The sequence below is a fragment of the Chiloscyllium plagiosum genome, chromosome 10, assembly GCF_004010195.1.
Source record: "Chiloscyllium plagiosum isolate BGI_BamShark_2017 chromosome 10, ASM401019v2, whole genome shotgun sequence".
NCBI classification, from domain to species: Eukaryota; Metazoa; Chordata; class Chondrichthyes; order Orectolobiformes; family Hemiscylliidae; genus Chiloscyllium; species Chiloscyllium plagiosum.
In genome coordinates this window covers 4,504,646-4,522,359 of record NC_057719.1, presented here as the reverse complement: position 1 = coordinate 4,522,359, position 17,714 = coordinate 4,504,646, and the positions used below count along the sequence as shown (strand labels likewise).

At 42.4% G+C, this 17,714-nt stretch overlaps 1 protein-coding gene across 2 annotated transcripts in view; it reads left to right on the top strand.

Annotated features, from left to right (window-relative positions):
• Positions 1 to 58: 58 nt before the first annotated feature.
• The window catches only part of LOC122553345 (protein angel homolog 1-like), a 30,977-nt gene continuing 13,321 nt past the window's right edge, over positions 59 to 17,714 (top strand). Inside the window, exons 1-4 of one of the 2 annotated variants that reach the window (XM_043696925.1) lie at positions 59 to 170; positions 3,659 to 4,351; positions 15,283 to 15,500; positions 16,720 to 16,789. In XM_043696925.1, coding sequence (XP_043552860.1) covers positions 107 to 170; positions 3,659 to 4,351; positions 15,283 to 15,500; positions 16,720 to 16,789 — 1,045 coding nt within the window. In that variant the 5' untranslated portion in view covers positions 59 to 106. The remainder of the gene's footprint in view (positions 171 to 3,658; positions 4,352 to 15,282; positions 15,501 to 16,719; positions 16,790 to 17,714) is intronic. The other variant, XM_043696924.1, reaches the window with a different exon arrangement.

Here is a 17,714-nt window from a genome sequence, read left to right as displayed (position 1 = left end):
CCCAGTGTGACCAGGCTGTGATCCAGTGTGACCGCGCCGTTGCTGTCAATAAAGTTGGTTGTGGTGGAGCTGGAGCGGCGCGTGCGCGCGGGCGGCCCCGGGCGGGATGGTGGGCTCCCTGCTCTGTTTCATCCTGGCGCCGCTGGCCCGGCTCCTCGGCCGGATTATAGGTCAGGTCCGGGTCCGGGTCCGGGCGCGGGCGGCAGCGCGGCCCTCTCCGGGGGTGGGGGAGAGTGCAGGCCCCGCCGGGCTCTGAGGCGGCCAGTGACCCCCCGCCAGCAGAGCGCGGGACGGGGACGTGGGCGGTGGGGGTCGCGAGCCCGAGCCCGAGCCCGAGCCGCCCCGTTACCCGGAAACAGGGGCAGGCGGTTGCGCCGGGCGCCGGGCGCGGAGCGAAGAGGACGGTGTCCGGCTCCCTGACCCCTGCGGCCTCCCGGTGGGCCATCCCCCGCCCAGGTCCAGGGGTGTCTGTTTTGTTGTCCCTCGAGCTTCAGCTTCTCTGGGGGTCTCCCTCTGTAACGGGGTCATGACATCTCCCCTGTCCAGGTTGTGTCAGGCCCAGTGTTTGAGGGTATGTCCCTAACCCCACCCCAGGCTGCAGTCTGAGCCCAGCCTCTCTGGCCTGTGCTTTTTACACCTGCCCATGTGAGTGCGGTGGGAATTTGGCTGGCACATGGCTCCCAGGGGGAGCATGGAAACCAGCAAGAGAGCCACTGCTCGGCGATCCACAGCGGACAGTGTTCTTTATCCAAAGGATCAACTCCTAACATGGAGGATGTATTGTGGGCCAATGCTTCTGCGTGGCTTGAGAGGAATGTCATATTGTGGAAGTTTGAGCTTTTTTGGATCAGCAGAAACCCTGTTAGTGCTCACCTGGGCAAGGAAGGGTCAGGAGGATTCTCTCTCTGGTGTCCTGGCCATCACATCTGACAATCCATGCCTAAAACCAGTGGTCACTTAAGTAACTGTGTTTATGGGGACTTTATTTCATGTTTCTAACATCATAAAAGTGACTATTTCATTAGTGCTTTGGGATATCCTGAGGTAGTAGAAAGTGCTATAAAAATGCAAGCCCGTTTTTATTTGCTTGCAGGGCATGATAGTAGCATGGCAGCAGTAAAGGGCCGGGCTGGTGATCTGGCATAAGTCTAAAATCCATCCTGGCAGTTAGAGTACAGAAATTGTTCACATTTCTGGAATGAAAAACTTAGTGTGGTGGTTGTTTAGCTACAGAGTGCGGGGTGTGTGGAATGCACTGCCAGTGGTGGTAGTAGAGTCTGAGAAATTAGAGACATTTAAGTAACTGCTGGAGAAGCACAGGGGTGACAGTAAGTTGAGGGGTGTGTAGCTTTGATTGATCTTAGATTAAGATAAATGCTCAGCACACCATCGTGGGCTAAATGACGTATACTGTGCTGTACTGTTCTATGTTCTAACACTGTCAGTAAAATGAAATCAAGCTCACCTATATCCTTTAGAAAATAAAATCTGCTGCCCTTATCACCTTTGCTTAGAAGTGTTTCCAGATTTGTGGCACTTGGTTGGCCTTAACTGCCATTTGACGTGACCGAGAAAGCTATTCAGTTGTATTTTAATAATTATTAAATGATGAAATTCACTATCATGTTTTCAAGGGCAATTAGGGATTGGCAATGAATATTGACTTTGTTAGGAATGTCATATATTGTGAATTTAATTTAAACAAAAACACTCCTAAGCCAGTTTCAGGACAGCATCATTGTGTTGATTGCTAACTTGCTAAATTCCATAACACAGTCGGGGGGGGGTGTCATGACCCCAGGAACTACATCAGTTGAAGAAGTAGAGTCAGTACTTTCTTTAGACAGTTACACTAGCGAGAGTTGTGATCTTGCAACATTAAATGTATTTTGTTTAACAGAGTTACCTTTACCGAAGGGTGATAGAAATGAATACTTGTCAAACTGTGAGGCAAGAGTTAGAGGATATCTTTGCCAAAAAGGCAGATTTTAATAAGATTTTAAAGGCGTTGAGGTTGAGGATTGTAAGTTCCAAGTTTAGGATTCCTGGCTGATTCGGTAACCTCCACTGAAGATGGAGTGAAAGGAAACATTCACACGCAAAGCCATTAGTTTTAAAAGCTGCTGATACAGTCTGGAGAAAAATCTTGGAGAGGGAGATCCAGTTATTTCTTTTCATTATGTCAGCATACAAGGAGACACTGTAAGTCAGTGAGGATGCAGGTGATGCATGAGAATTGGAAGGGTGCACGGTGGCTAGAATTTGAACATGCAAGGAGAGGTGTTGGAGGTTGCAGTTGAGAATATTGGCAAAAAGCTCTCACCCAGATATTAGTGGCTTTGTGTGTGAGGCAAAGGCAGTGGATGTCTTTGGGTGAAGGGATAGTGGTTAGGAGATAGCAGTCTGGGTGGAGTGGGTTGGGGAGTGGGGTGTTAGTGGAGTTGAAATGCAAATACAAACCCAATATTCTGGTGGTATTTTGCATGTCTTTGAATTAGTCCAAAGTGTCAGGGAAAGAGAGAGATTCACTTGGAAAATGGTGGGTAGTTTTTTTTGCAAGACCTGAAGTGATGGTTTGGTACATGTCAACTTTGCATATCTTTAACACTCCTGCCTTTGAATTGGAGCCTGTGGCTTCAAGACTCAGAGAGTAGAGCAGAGATACTGGTTAACCATTATCACTGGCCTCTCTGGGATTGTAGATATGGGTGTGTGAAACAAGGTTTTCTGAATGGAGAACATTAAATGATGATAAAGCATAACACTTTTTAACTTTATACTAGTCTGCAGTGAGGGAATATGGCATTGTTAAAAGTGTTGTCTTCGAGGTGCCGATGTTGGATTGGGTTGGATCAAGTTTAAAAATTGCACGTCACCAGCTTATAGTCCAACAGGTTTATTTGGAAGTATAAGCTTTCGTAACGCTGCTCCATCATCACATAGCTGGTGGGGCAGGATCACAGGACACAGAATTTATAGTAAAAGATCAAAGTGTCATGCAATTGATGCAAAGTATTGAACAAACTTAGAGTACCGTTAAGTCTTTAATCGCTTAGAATGGGAATCAAGGTTTCGTGTAATCAATATGTAAATCCCAGAACTTCTTTAAAGAGGTAACTTAGGTTTATTTTTTAAAAAGAGTGACATCTCAGTTCAGATAATGTATTAAAGGCACAAGGTTACAGTCTGCCTGTATTCCATGCTTGAGTCAGACTGGTTTTATTTCCAAAGTAGGAATTTATAAAATTCACGTGAACTGACTGCCTACAGACTGTGTGCTTTTGGAACAAAATGTATCTGTAAATGCAGAATATTTATATAAATGCAGCAAGTGGGCGGCACGGTGGCACAGTGGTTAGCACTGCTGCCTCACAGCGCCAGAGACCTGGGTTCAATTTCCGCCTCAGGCAACTGACTGTGTGGAGTTTGCACGTTCTCCCCGTGTCTGCGTGGGTTTCCTCCGGGTGCTCAGGTTTCCTCCCACAGTCCAAAGATGTGCAGGTCAGGTGAATTGGCCACGCTAAATTGCCCGTAGTGTTAGGTGTAGGGGTATGGGTGGGTTGCCCTTTGGCAGGTCGGTGTGGACTTGTTGGGCCGAAGGGCCTGTTTCCATACTGTAATGTAATCTAAAAAGTTATTTTAATTTTTTTTCTGTCAGGCCCTTACATTGAGGATGACTCTTCAGGGGAATGTTCAACAGCATCATTATTGGAAAGTGACAGACTATCTGATGGAGATTCTGCTCCACGGCTACCACTTAGCAAAGACCAGACTGCTTTGCTTCAGGATTGGTTTCGGGAGAGGCCAGGTGAACCTTCAAAAGGGGAATCAGCAGGGGAGACACCAGTGAGTGTTGACATGGAGAAAAAGCCCCAGGATCAACCATCAGAGAGCTGGGAGGTGGAAGAGGCCACCATGGCATGGCAGCAAACTAAGAATGTGCCAACATTGTCCCAGCAGTCAGAACAGTGGCAGGCTGCTGCTGTGGAGAGTATCAATCAGGACCAGAGTATTGTGGGATGGCAGTTGACCTCGACATCTGAGACTGTCACAGGCTGGCCAACATTGTCAACCCAAGGACTGAAGGATGAAACTGCAGGTTGGACACCAGCACTTGCTCAGAATATGGGTGGGTTTGAGCTCCCAACAGGCTGGCAGTTTCAACCTCGGCAGCATGATAGCCAGCGTGGTGGTATTATGGAATGGCAATCGATGCCAGCACACATGAATGAGCCAGTTGCAGCTACAGGGTGGCAGTTTCCCACTCTGTTGGATGTGAATGCAGCAGCAAACGACCTGTGGCAGTTTCAAAGTGAAGGCAATCTTGTAATGGGCACAGACCCGTATCAAGGTAAGGACGATGAATGATTGATTGAATAATGCCTCTCAACGAGAGACCACTTTTATTGAATCACCAATCAAAGTAGCCATGTAAGTGAGATTGTTGTAGGATACTGCTGCTGTTTCATAATTTTAGTGTAACTATAGTCCGTTCATGGTGGATATTCATATTCCATCAGGCCACCAATGTTACAGTTCTTTTATCTTTTATGTTAGCTATTCTGCTCGGATCCCACATTATGGAGTCATACAGCATGCCAATCTCACTTGTGTCCCCTTTGCTTTTGCCTACCCTATACCAATATAAATGATAGCAAGATACCAGTCTACTGGTATTTGAAGTGCACTCCCAGAACATACATTACTGTTGAGGCAAATTGAATTTGCATTCTATCAGAGTGAGTCTTGGGTTCGGAAGCACCAATTTATTTCAATGGAATTTTTAAAAAAATGATTAGTACTTAGACGTGGTACAGATAGTTCTTCTATAATGCAATGGTTACATTCTTGTGCAACCCTGCATTATAGAAAAGTCACACTTTAGAAACAGTGCTTCAAGTGGTGGTGATGTAATCACATTACAGCCAACACACATTTTAAAGGTTCACGCTTTAGAAGCAGTATCCACAATTAATGAATCGCATTACAGCAAATTCACATTAACAAAATGTGCGTTATAGCAGAACGACCTGTATATGTAAACTTCGCATGCTTTGCAATAGATGTGAAAACATAACCAAAATACATGGCCCATGGGGAGGCGATGGCCTAATGGTATTATCACTCGACTATTAATCCAGAAACTCAGCTGATGTTCTGGGGATGGGGTTTCAACTCCCACCATGGCAGATGGTGGAATTTGAATTCAATAATAATCTGGAATTAGGAATCTATTGATGATTATGAAACTATTGTCGATTGTCAGGAAAAACCCATCTGGTTCACTGATACCCTTCGGGTAGGAAACTGCCATCCTTACCTGGTCTGGCTTTCATGTGACTCAAGACCTACAACAAAGTGGTTGACTCTCAACTGCCCTTTGAAATGGCCTAGCAAGCCATTCAAAGGCAACTAGGGACAAACAATAAATGCTGGCCAGCTAGTGATGCCCATGTGAATAAAAATAAATTTCCCCAAATTACTCCTCAAAATATACTAGATCTTTGAAGCAACACATTCAAAACAATCTGAGTCTTTACTGACTGGGCATTGAATGTAGGCTATGATCTCAGTGTGAGTATCCCAATAGAAACTGTAATTGGAACCTCCGATGACAGCTGTCCAAGAAAATAGTCTGCAGGATACGATGCCCTGCTCAGACTAAACTTGTGTCTTCATGTTGGATGCAGCTGTTAAAGCATCAATAACCCTGGCTGGTTTGATTCTTTGACCTGATGCCAGGTAACTAAGATCAACTTGCTTCGAGATCCTATAAAAGTGTCAGAATAAAAGACCTAAATGCACTGGCCTCCTTCTCCTACCATAACACAAAGGAGCAGAAATTAGGCCATTCAGCCCATCGAATCTGCTCCAACATTCAATCATAGCTGATATTTTTCTCAATCCCATTCTCCCATTTCCTCCTCGTAGTCCTTGATCTCCTTTACAATCATGAACCTATCTATCACATTCTTAAATGTAGTCAATGATCTGGCCTTCACAGCTTTCTGTGGCAGTGAATTCCATAGATTCGTCACTGTCTGGCTGAAGAAGCTTCTCTTTATCTCTGTTCAAAAAGGCCTTCCCTTTCCTCTACAGCTGTGCCCTTGAGTCCTAGCCTCTCCTACCAATGGAAATATCTTCTCAACATTCACTCTGTCCAGGCCATTCAGTATTCTCTATATTTTCAATTAGATCCCCCCTCATTCTTCTAAACACCATTGAGTGTAGCCCCAAAGTCCTCAAATGTTCCTCATGTGTTAAGTTTTTCATTCTTGGGTTTAGAGATGCCGGTGTTGGACTGGGGTGTACAAAGTTAAAAATCACACAACACCAGGCTATAGTCCGACAGGTTTAATTGGAAGCACTAGCTTTCGGAGCGTCGCTCCTTCATTGGGTGGTTGTGGAGGACACAATTGTAAGACACAGAATTTATAGCAAAAGTTTACAGTGTGATGTAACTGAAGTTATACATTGAAAAATACCTTGATTGTTTGTTGAGTCTTTCATCTGTTTGAATGCCATGATCATTTCACTTCTTTCATATGTAAATCACAAAACTTTCTTTTTTAAAAGTCTCAGTTAACCTGAGAATGTAACCTGTTGGACTATAACCTGGTGTTGTGATTTTTAACTTCATTCTTGGGACCATTCTTGTGAACCTCCTCTGAACACACTTAAGGGCAAATACATTGTTCCTGAGATATGGGGCCCAAAACTGTGCACGGTATTCCACATGTGGTCTGACCAGAGCCTTAAAAAGCCTCTGAAGTATATCCCTGCTTTTATATTCAAGTCCTCTCGAAATAAATGCCATTATTGCATTTGCCTTCCTAACTACCGACTCAACCTGCAAGTTTACTTGGGAGTTCTATTTCAAGATTCTCTCAGGTCCCTTTTGCACTTCAGACTTCTGATTTTCTGCCCATTTAGAAAACCATCAATGTCTCTATTCTTTCTACCAAAGTGCATGACCTCACACTTTCCTATGTTGTAATTAGCCTGCCATTTCTTTGCACACACTCCTAACCTGTCCAATTCCTTCTGCAGCCTCCCCACTGCCTCAATGCTATGTGTCTCTCTACCTAGTGCGGTGAAGAAGGCAAATGGGCTCCTGCCTTTTATTGGTAGAGGAATTGAGTTCCGGAGTCCTGAGATCATGTTGCAGTTGTATAAAACTCTGGAGTATTGTGTGCAGTTTTGGTCGCCATACTATAGGAAGGATGTTGAAGGCACTGGAACGGGTGCAGAGGAGGTTTACCAGGATGTTGCCTGGTATGGTAGGAAGATCGTATGAGGAAAGGCTGAGGCACTTGGGGTTGTTTTCATTGGAGAAAAGAGCAAATGAGACACCGAGATTTCTGTTCATTTTTTGGTATATGATATTATTTTTCTAATAAAAATGATTTGCTAAAAAGTATCAACGTTTGAGATATATTCTGCAATGTTAAAAACAAATGTGTTAATTGGATTTTACAGCAGATCTGCTAAAAGAGAATATGTAGTGTCAATAAGGTTAGGACCTTGTGGGATAATATGCTATACAAGAGCATGGTGACATTACTGTCTGAGCTGTCACTAGAATAAGGACCACTGGGTGTACTATTAAGACATCAAACACTTAGGGATGTTGTGAAAATAGCAGATTGGAATTTTAGGTTTATTTCTAATATTGCACAGCAAAAATTGAAAACAAGAAATTTTGAACTTCAAAAATATTTTGGTGTCACTTATTTTGCTTTGATTTCTATATCCTTTTCCTCTGACAAAGTTCTCCTGATAAGTAGTGAGGCAGTTACTCCATGATGTAATATTCTTTGAACTGAGGTAAATTAGCAGCTGAGGATCACTGCTATAGCTGCAGAGACTTAGTATGTGAAGCATCCAATCAGCAGTGTTTTTGTTTTCTTAATCGAAAGTAAATAACCAGCCAGTTCTTTATGCATATTTAGTGAAATAATAGGCTGGTCATCCTGAGTGATGTGTCACCTGTCAATTATGTTTCCACTGATTTGTATGGTTTTTATTTAGTATCTGATGTTCTCACTTGCCAAGGTAAGCAAGGTAACTTCAAACCTCTAGCCACTGCTTTCGTTAGAAAGTGTTTGAACATGTTTTCACACTCAACACCCTAGTGGTGTGGGAGTACACAATGCTCTCTTTTCTTTGCTATATATTAGACTTCTCTCACAGTTGAAATATCGATTGTACATCGATGGATAATTTAGAGCTTTGCTATTATATGAAACAGCTGTTGTACCTGAGATGAACCAATGGCTTGTTGTTAGGATGATTGTGTTGAAATGCAAATTTTTTGTATGATTTGACATGTATAGGTCTGCTCTTATTTTGTCCGTACACATGCAGGCTTTTTTCTTTTTCTCTCGCGCTCTCTCTCGCTCTCTTTTTCTCTCTCGCTCTCGCTCTCTTTTTCTCTCTTTCTCGTTCTTTCGCTCTCGTTCTTTCGCTCTCTCTTGCGCGCTCTCTTTCTCTCTCAAATTGCAGAGTAGTTTCAATCATTCAAACAGGGGTGTCACATTTAAGGTTTTTTGGACCTCTGGGACTCTCCCTGACTCTAGTGATTCCTGAAACGTTACCACTAACACCTCCACTATCTCTGCAGCCTACACCCTGGAGTTCTAAGGGAGATAGCTATCTGGTCGAGGTGATTTATTCACCTTCAGGCATTCAGTTTTTCTAGCACCTTCTTGGTGTTGGCCCCCATACTCAGCTCTGTCCCTTCACTGTCTTGAATGTTTTGGAAATTACTTGTGTCATCCACTGTGAAGACTGACACAAAATAATTATTCAGTTCCTCATCCATTTCTTTGTTTCCCACTACTATCTCTCCTGTGTCACTTTCCAGTGGCCCAATGTCCACTTTTCCCTCTGCCGTTTTATATATCTAAAGAAGCTTTTATAGTCTTCCTTTTATATTACTGGCGAGCTTACCCTCCTATTTAATCTTCTCCCTCCTTATTTCTCTTTTTGTTGCCCTCTGTTGATCTTTGTAAGCTTCCAAATCCTCTGGTTTCCCACTCTTCATTGCTACTTCACATGCTTTTTCTCTTTTGCTTTTATGCTGTCCCTGACTTCCCTGGTCAGCCACGGTTGCCTTATCCACCCTGCACCATGCTGCTTTTTCCTCAAGATGAATCTCTGCTGTGTCTCCTGAATTACTCCCAGAAACTCTGGCCACTGCTGTTCCACTGTCCTTCCTGCTGGACTCTTCTCCCAGTCAGTTCTACCCAGCTCCTCCCTCATGCCTCCAAAGTTGCCTTTATTCAGCTGTAATACCGTTACCTCTGATTCTGTCTTCTCTGTCTCAAATTGCAGAGTAAATTTGATCATGTTATGATCGCTGCTTCCTCAAGGTTCCTTCATTTTAAGCTGCCTTATCAAGTCTGCTTCATTGCACAACACTAAATCTAGTATTGCCTGTTGCCTAATGGGCTCCATCACCAGCTGCTTCAAAAATTCATCTCTCAGACATTCCACAAATTCCTTTTCTTATGAATTGCTACCAACCTGATCTTCCCAGCGCACCTGTATACTGAAATTCCCCATGATCACTGTAACTTTGTTTTTCCTACACATAGAAACAATGTTCTGGTGTATCTTGCTACCCAGCTCCTGACTACTGTTTGGAGGCCCGTACATGACTCCAGCTCTGTTTTTTAATCTTTTGCAGTTCCCCAATTCTACCCACACAGATTCTGCACCATCTGACCTTATTTTGTTTCTTACTATTGATTTAATTTCATTTCTTACTAATAAGGCAATCCCAACCCCTCTCTCCACCTGCCCATCTTGTTGATAGGATATATATCCTTGAATATTCAGCTCCCAATCCTGATCCTCTTGTAGCCACATATCCGTGATGCCCACCATGTCAGGCCTGCCAATTTCAATCTCTACCACAAGCTCATTTCTTATATTGCATTTCTCTTCTCTCCCCCTACTGGAATGGCTCCTTGCACAGTGTTCCAACATTACCTATTCCAACAATGCAATAGAAAGATGGGCATCAAACTGGCACTTAAATTTTTATGTATTCATCCACCAGGCAGTAAAATTTAAGTTGATCTTTTTACATTTGAATTAATATTGGCAAACACTTCTCTTTGTCAAAAACCAAGTCCCCGGCCAACTACTAAAACAACAATGCATATTTCTGCACCTTTCAGTGATAACTCTGAAACGAACAATTAACCTGCTATGTATTGTTAACAGTGAAAAGAATTCAAAACAATTATATGAAAGTCAAAAATACATTGTCTTCTGAGTAGTAACAAGTCAGACTGTCAGTAAAGTGTGCAGGTTGGTTTTTTAATTTATGTAGTTTAGTGCCGTAAACACCAATCACACTCCCAGCAATACAGATATGGATATTTGACCTTGAAACTTGAAATGAGTCCAAATACTTCATTTGAGCACTTGAGTGATTTGCTGGTCATGATAGAAACTGTTCGGTAATAGATTATGGCTGCTTGCTAAATGTTATCAGTATTGTTTTCCACATACATGCAGTAAAACCATAAGACATAGAAGAGCAAGCATAGGCCATTTTGTCCATTGAGTCTGCTCTGCCATTTGTGCTGTGGCTGATCTGATAATCCTCAAATCCACTTTGCTGCCTTTTTCCTCATATCCCTGATTTTCTTCAAAAATTAAAAATCTGCCTATCTGATTCTTCAATGTACTTAATGAATCAGTCTCAAGAGTCCTGTGTTCCACAGATTCACTACTTGTTGGGTGGCACATTGGTTCAGTGGTTAGCACTACTGCCTCACAGCATCAGGGACCCAGGTTCGATTCCAATCTTGGGTGACTGTGTGGAGTTTGCACATTCGTCCCGTGTCTGCATGAGTTTCTGCACAGATGCTGTGGTTTCCTCCCACAGTCCAAAGATGTGCAGGTTGGGTGAATTAGCCATGGGAAATGCAGGGTTGCTAGGATTGGGGGAAGGGGGTTGTTAGAGGCAGAGCACGCTGAGGGTGGGATGCTCTTCGGAGGGTCAGTGTGGACTTGATAAGCCAAATAGAATACCTAATGGAAGTAGGTTATGATTCTATACTTTTAAGAGAAGAAATTCCTCCTTATTTCTCCTTTATGTACGACCCTTTGTTCTGAGATTATGCCCTCCGTTTATAGACTCTCTCACAAGTGGAACCAACTTTTCTACATCTACACTGTCAAATCCTCTAAGAGTCCTGCATATTTCAACAAGGTCTCCTCTCATTTTTCTATATTTCAACAAGAATAGGCCCAAATATATTCCACCTCTCCTCATGAGACAGTCTGTCTATACCTGGTATCAATCCAGTGAACCTGAAAACAACAAATGCTTGAGATCACAGCGGGTCAGGCAGTATCCGTGGAGAGAGAGCAAACTAATGTTTTGAGATTAGATGACTCTTCATCAGAGCTCTGATTGACTTGCTGATAGATAAGATATACATGCATTTGGAATGACAGGGTTTGATTAGGACTAGTTTGCATAGCTTTGTGCATAGGAGATCATGCCTCTAACGTTTGTTAGAGTTCTTTTGATGAAGTGACCAGGAAGGTTGCTGAGGGCAGGGTGGTAGATGTAAAATGTGTTGCTGGAAAAGCCCAGCAGGTCAGGCAGCATCCAAGGAGCAGGAGAATCGACGTTTCGGGCATAAGCTTATGCCCAAAACATCGATTCTCCTGCTCCTTGGATGCTGCCTGACCTGCGCTTTTCCAGCAACACATTTTTCAGCTCTGATCTCCAGCATCTGCAGTCCTCACTTTCTCCAGGGTGGTAGATGTAGTTCATATGGATTTCAGTAAGGCCTTTGATAAGGTTCCACACGATAAGCAGCTCTGGAATGTTAGATCTCATGGGATCCAAGGGAGTGGAAGGAGTGAAGGCCTGTCTTAGGGATCGGTGCAAGGCCCATTGCTGTTTGTTACCTGTATCAAACGTACAAGAATGAAAACGTAGAAGGCATGACTAGTAAGTTTGGAGATGGCACTAAAGTAGGAGGTACTGTGTACAGTGAGTAAGGTTATCATAAATTGCAGCAGGGCCTTGATTAGCTGGAGAAGTGGGGTGAGAAATGGCAAATGGAGTTTAATATAGGTACGTGTGAGGTCTTGCATTTTGGAAAGTCAAATCAAGACAGGAGTTTCATGGTGAATGATGAGGCCTTAAGGAGTCTAGCAGAACAGAGAGACCTTGGAGTTCAGGTGCACTGTTCTCTGAAAGTGGAGTCACAGGTAGACAAGGCAGTGAAGAAGGCTTTTGGCACATCAGCCTTTATCAGTCAGGGCATTAAGTATAGAAGTTGGTATGTTGAAGTCGTACAGAACACTGGTGAGGCTACACTTGGAATATTGTGTTCAGCTTTGGTCACCTTGCTGTAGGAAGAATGTTATTAAACTGGAAGGAATGCAGAAGAAATTTACAAGGATGTTGCCAGGGCTCAACAGCCTGAGTTATAGGGACAGGTTGGACAAGCTAGGACGTTTTTCTTTAAAGCGTAGTAGACTAAGGAAGCATCTTAAAGAAGTGTATAATATCATGGCAGGCATGGATAGGGTGAATGCACTGTATTTTTCCCAGGGTTGGGAAATCGAGGATTAAGTGCCATCAGTTTAAGGTAAGAGGGGAAAGAATGGAAAGGAACCTGAAGGGCAACGTTTTTACACAGAGGGTGCTACACATGGAATGAGCTGCTAGCAGAAGTGTTTGAGGCAGATACATTAACAACATTTAAAAGGTATTTGGACAAATATATGGATAGGAAAAATTTGAAGGATATGGGTTAAGAATGTGGTGCTGAAAAAGCACAGCAAGTCAGGCAGCATCCGAGGAGCATGAGAATCAACATTTCATGTAAAAGACCTCGATGAAGGGCTTTGGCTGAATTGTCGATTCTCCTGCTCCTTGGGTGCTACCTGACCTGTGCTTTTCCAGCACCACACTCTCGACTCTAATCTCTAGCATCTGCAATCCTTATTTTCTTCTTCGAAGGATATGGGCCAAGTTCAGGGAAATGGGGTTAGTGTTGATGGGCATTTTGATTCGCATGGACCAGTTTGGGCCAAAGGCCTGTGTCCATGCTGTAGGACTCCATGACTAAGTCACCTAGACTCGAAACGTTAGCTTGCCCTGTCTCAATGGACGCTGCCTGACCGGCTGTGATTTCCAGCACCTGTTGTTTTCAGTACAGATTCCAGCATCTGGAGTAATTTGTTCCTACTAGTGAACCTTTTTTGGATTGCCTGCAATGCCATTTTATCTTTCCATAGATAAGAGAACAAAACTATTCGAGTTAATAGTTTCAAGTCAGGATGGTGTCTGCTTTGGAGGGAAACTTTTTAGATGGTGTCAGGAGCCTACTTCCTTTGCAAACCTTGAACTCTACCACTTAGAAGAACAAAGTGCTGTCAGAGGTTCCTTGGTGCAATGCTGTAGCGCATCTTGTAGATGTTACACATGGTGTTGCCGTGCACCCTGTTGGATGGTGTGGCAGTCAAGCAAGTTGTTTTATCCTAGCTGATGTGTCTTTGAGTATTTTTCAAGTTGTACTCATCCCGGCAAATGGGGAGTATTCCATTGCATTCCTGCTTATACTTTGTAAACATTGGTAGGCTTTGTGAATGAGAAAATGAAGTACCACAAAACTCCCAGCCTCTAACCAGTGCTTTTAGCTACAATATTTATATGGCTTGTCCAGCTCAGCTTCTGATTGATAATTGTCATTAGCTGTCCCTTGATTCAAGGATGAGATTTACTCATAGTGGTGAGTTTCTTTCATGGGTCTTCACATCACTGAACAGGTTAATTCTCAAATTTGGGCACCTGGGACAGGATATCTCATGAGGTAGTGGGACAGGATATCTGGGCACCTGGGACAGGATATCTCATGAGGTAGTGGAATCCAGAGTGTGGGTTTTATTTTGTTTTGCTTTTTTTCTGTGCCTCATCATTAAGACATTGGTATTCCAGTCCAATGCAGCTTGTCTGTATGATTTGCAGCAGCTTGTCCCAGTCATTAATGTCAATGCTGCTGTGTTTCAAAGATAAAAGTCACATAACACCAGGTTATAGTCCAACAGGTTTATTTGGAAGCACTAGCTGTCAGAACACTGCTCCATGGGGTGGTTGTGTCCCGAAAGCTAGTGTTTCCAAATAAGCCTTTTGGACTATAACTTTGTACATCCCAGCCCAACACCTGCATCTCCAAATCGTGTTTCACAGAGACCTTTTAGAGTTTATAATGTACCTGATAGTGGATATTCAACTCATCAAAGATCATTAGTCTTCTATTAAATACCATCTAATTAGAAATCTCTTTACTTTCAGTTGCCAAAAGTAAACTGATATACATGATTGACTGTTTGCAATGACTTTATTGCTCACTGTTTACAAGAATTTGTCATTTCTTGATTTCTGCAATTCTATGAAGGAACAGCACTCTGAAAGCTAGTACTCCTGAATAAACCTGTTGGACTGTAACCTGGTGTTATGTCATTTTTAACTCTTGTGAAGCTGGCCATGTGGGACTTGGGATAGGCAAAGTTAGAAATTACACGACATCAGGCTGTAGAAATCGCAAGCTTTCGGAGTACTGCTCCTTCGTCAGGTGAAGTGCATAAGAGAAGTTTGGCCTGGCCTTGAATTTTGCTGAAACAAAACCTTTGAAACAACTCTGACCTGGTCAGTCAAATATTTCACCTCTTGTATACGTTGAAAGAAGAGACTCTCAAATTTTTTAAGCACTTCCCACCCAGCAGACACCTCTCTGAAAAAACTGGTCAATTGTAAGGAAGTAGATGATGTAATGATGGTAATGTTGAAAAATAGATGGAGCTTGTTTTAAATGGTCGTTGCCTAATATTTTAACTTGAATGTGGAAGAGAGAAATTGCATATCTATTTGGAAAAGTAAATCCAAGTGCAAGATGCTTTTCAACCATTTGATCTTATTGTGTACAATTTCTGGCCAGAAGGACTAGTGGGTGACCCACTGTTTCCAGATCTCTGCTGTGCTTGTGTCTATCCAGCTGATATGAATTCCTTGTGAGTAACGCAGAGTAAGGAGATCTGATTCACAGCCTGTGTGAATCTACTATGGAATTAAGACTGAGTGAGATATGTGTTGACAATTACAAAGTCCCCCTCTTCAAACCCCAAAGTGACAAATTACAACTGGCCAACTGCCCACAAACAGCAGCTCACTCTTAAACACCTCTCCTATCTTAATTAATATTTGCTTATGTATTCTTTTTTATCTTTTTCTCCCTATAGGTCTTCTTGCCAGAGTATGGGAGGATTTGTCAAGATCCCAAGTGGATGGCAATGATGACAACAAGTCATTTGAGTTTACCATAATGTCGTACAATATTCTGTCACAGGACCTTTTGGAGACAAATTCTGATTTGTACTCTCATTGTCAGCCTGAGTTCCTGAAATGGGAATTCCGATTTCAGAATATTCTGCAGGAGTTTGAGACCTGGCAACCTGATGTGAGTACAGTCCAAATGAACCAACATTTTGTTAAAACTAATTAAATGTCTGATTTAAAAAGTCAATATGAATAATTGTGGCTCTCAAAATACTGGATTGTTGTACTACCCATTGTGTTCTGTAGGAAAGGAAATTATCTTCCTGAGTCCACTTTTTCGTCGTCCCTCCCACCCACATGATTCCAACCCGTGCTCATGCTATTGACTACTTACTATCCTCTGGAGTGGTCTCACAGGCTATTGAGTTGAATTCAAGAAAGTCACCACCTTTTCAACCGCAATTTGGAATGGTCTGCACTTGGTGCAATTATCAATGAGCATCCCCACTTTAGACCTTTTATGGTGGAAGGGAAGCCATTGTTGAAACAACTGGAGATGATTGGGCCAACATCCCATAGAGAAATGACATTCTCTATCAAATGGCCTAACCATTGGTTGCTGTCTGCCTCACAAAAGAATGGTAAATATTTAGTCAGTGAGTTCTCGTAAATCAATATCCTGTCGACCCTGCAATCTGCTATGATTGGGTGTTTTGATATGCAGAATTGCTCACTAAGTTACAGCAAAAGTCGGATACTTTTTGGGCAAGAAAATGGAAAGAAAACAACGCTGAATCTCACTGTGGGGAATCCAGGTTAAATTGTAAAATTTGTACAGACAGTTGAGAGATTTTCATCAACTTAATTCTCCTGCCTGAAGGTTCACTGGATGGCTTGTTTTCCCCGATCAGCAGTGTCAGTGAGCATACCTGTTGCCATAGTTCCCCACACTGAACAGTGTATTTGACTTGATGTTCTGACTGTTAGTTAGAAATAAGAGCATTGCAAAACACGGCTTAATGCTTGCGCTGCATAAAATGAGGGAATCCTTTTGAACTGAAAGGATTCTGAATTAAATGATTTGGTCAGCTTTATCCAAATCCTTGGTATACTACCTGAATGAGACTACCTGCTGTGTGAAATGTGTAACTTTTCTGAAGCAGCCTTTTCTGAACTTAAGTCTGTAGTTGATTTGTACACCTGATCTTAAATATTTCACACTGGAGCTAGGTTATATTCCTGGCCATTTATTCTGACTATGACTTACTGCCAGATCAAATGATTTTCTTTTCATTTCTGTGCAGTTACTGTGTCCAACTAAATATAAATAAATATTTTTAAAGTGCAAACCAGGTACTAATAGGACGTGACAGCCTGACATCTTGTGGATCCTGTTTCAGATTCTGTGCCTCCAGGAAGTTCAGGAGAATCACTACCATCAGCAGTTTCGACCAGCTCTCCAACTGCAGGGTAAGTGTTGTAGAAACAATGAGGGATGAAGTGTCAGCATTAACTTATTTATTTTTCCTTTTGTTTCCTTTTCACTTTACTGGAATGTCTCCATGTCTGAGTCTCAGCAAAGAATGTTGAGAGATAGCAATAGAAACTGTTGGAAATGCTCAGTATTCCTGACAGAATCTACAGTATATCACCTTTACATTAATGTAGAGACTGCTTTGAAGTTGTTTGTCTTGGGATACCTCTCTGAAAAAACTACATGTGTGCATTTTCCAGCAGTGACCACTGAATGGGAAACAAGAGTAGAAAATACCACCCTGGTCAATTTCGCACTCCAAACTGCTAGATATTAAAAATCCCATGGCAGGATTTGAAAGCGAGTGGAGTTTTCTTTCGGTGTTCACAATAGCAATTTTTTTTCAACCAACCTAACCATTCCCAAGACTAAGATTGATAGACATCTGCTAAATTAAAAACCGAGGGTGGGTAGATGCAATTATTGTAAAGATCAGCCATTCTAGCTGAATGGCAGGACAGATCTGGAAGGGCTGAATGGCCTCCTGTTTTTCAGTTCAGATATCCTAATCATTAACACAATTGCTGTTGAATGGGTTTTTCTGGTACATTTTAACTTCTATACTTCTCTGTATTGCACCAGAAGTACTTTGAGCTATGTCAATAGGGCAATGTAAATATTTTATTATCATAAATTGTGACCTTCTGGAGTTGTACCGGCAATAACTCAGAGAAAGTTATTGAGCTAGCAATGGTGAGAGCAAAGGTCTGGATTAACAGGAAACGGGAGCTCGCCTTATGATTACCAATTGTGTACTTGGATACCATGAAACATTTATTTTTAGTGGCATTATTTGAAATTCCCCATTCATAAATTGTCCACTTTTATTATATACGACCAAACATCAAGTTCATTTGTTCA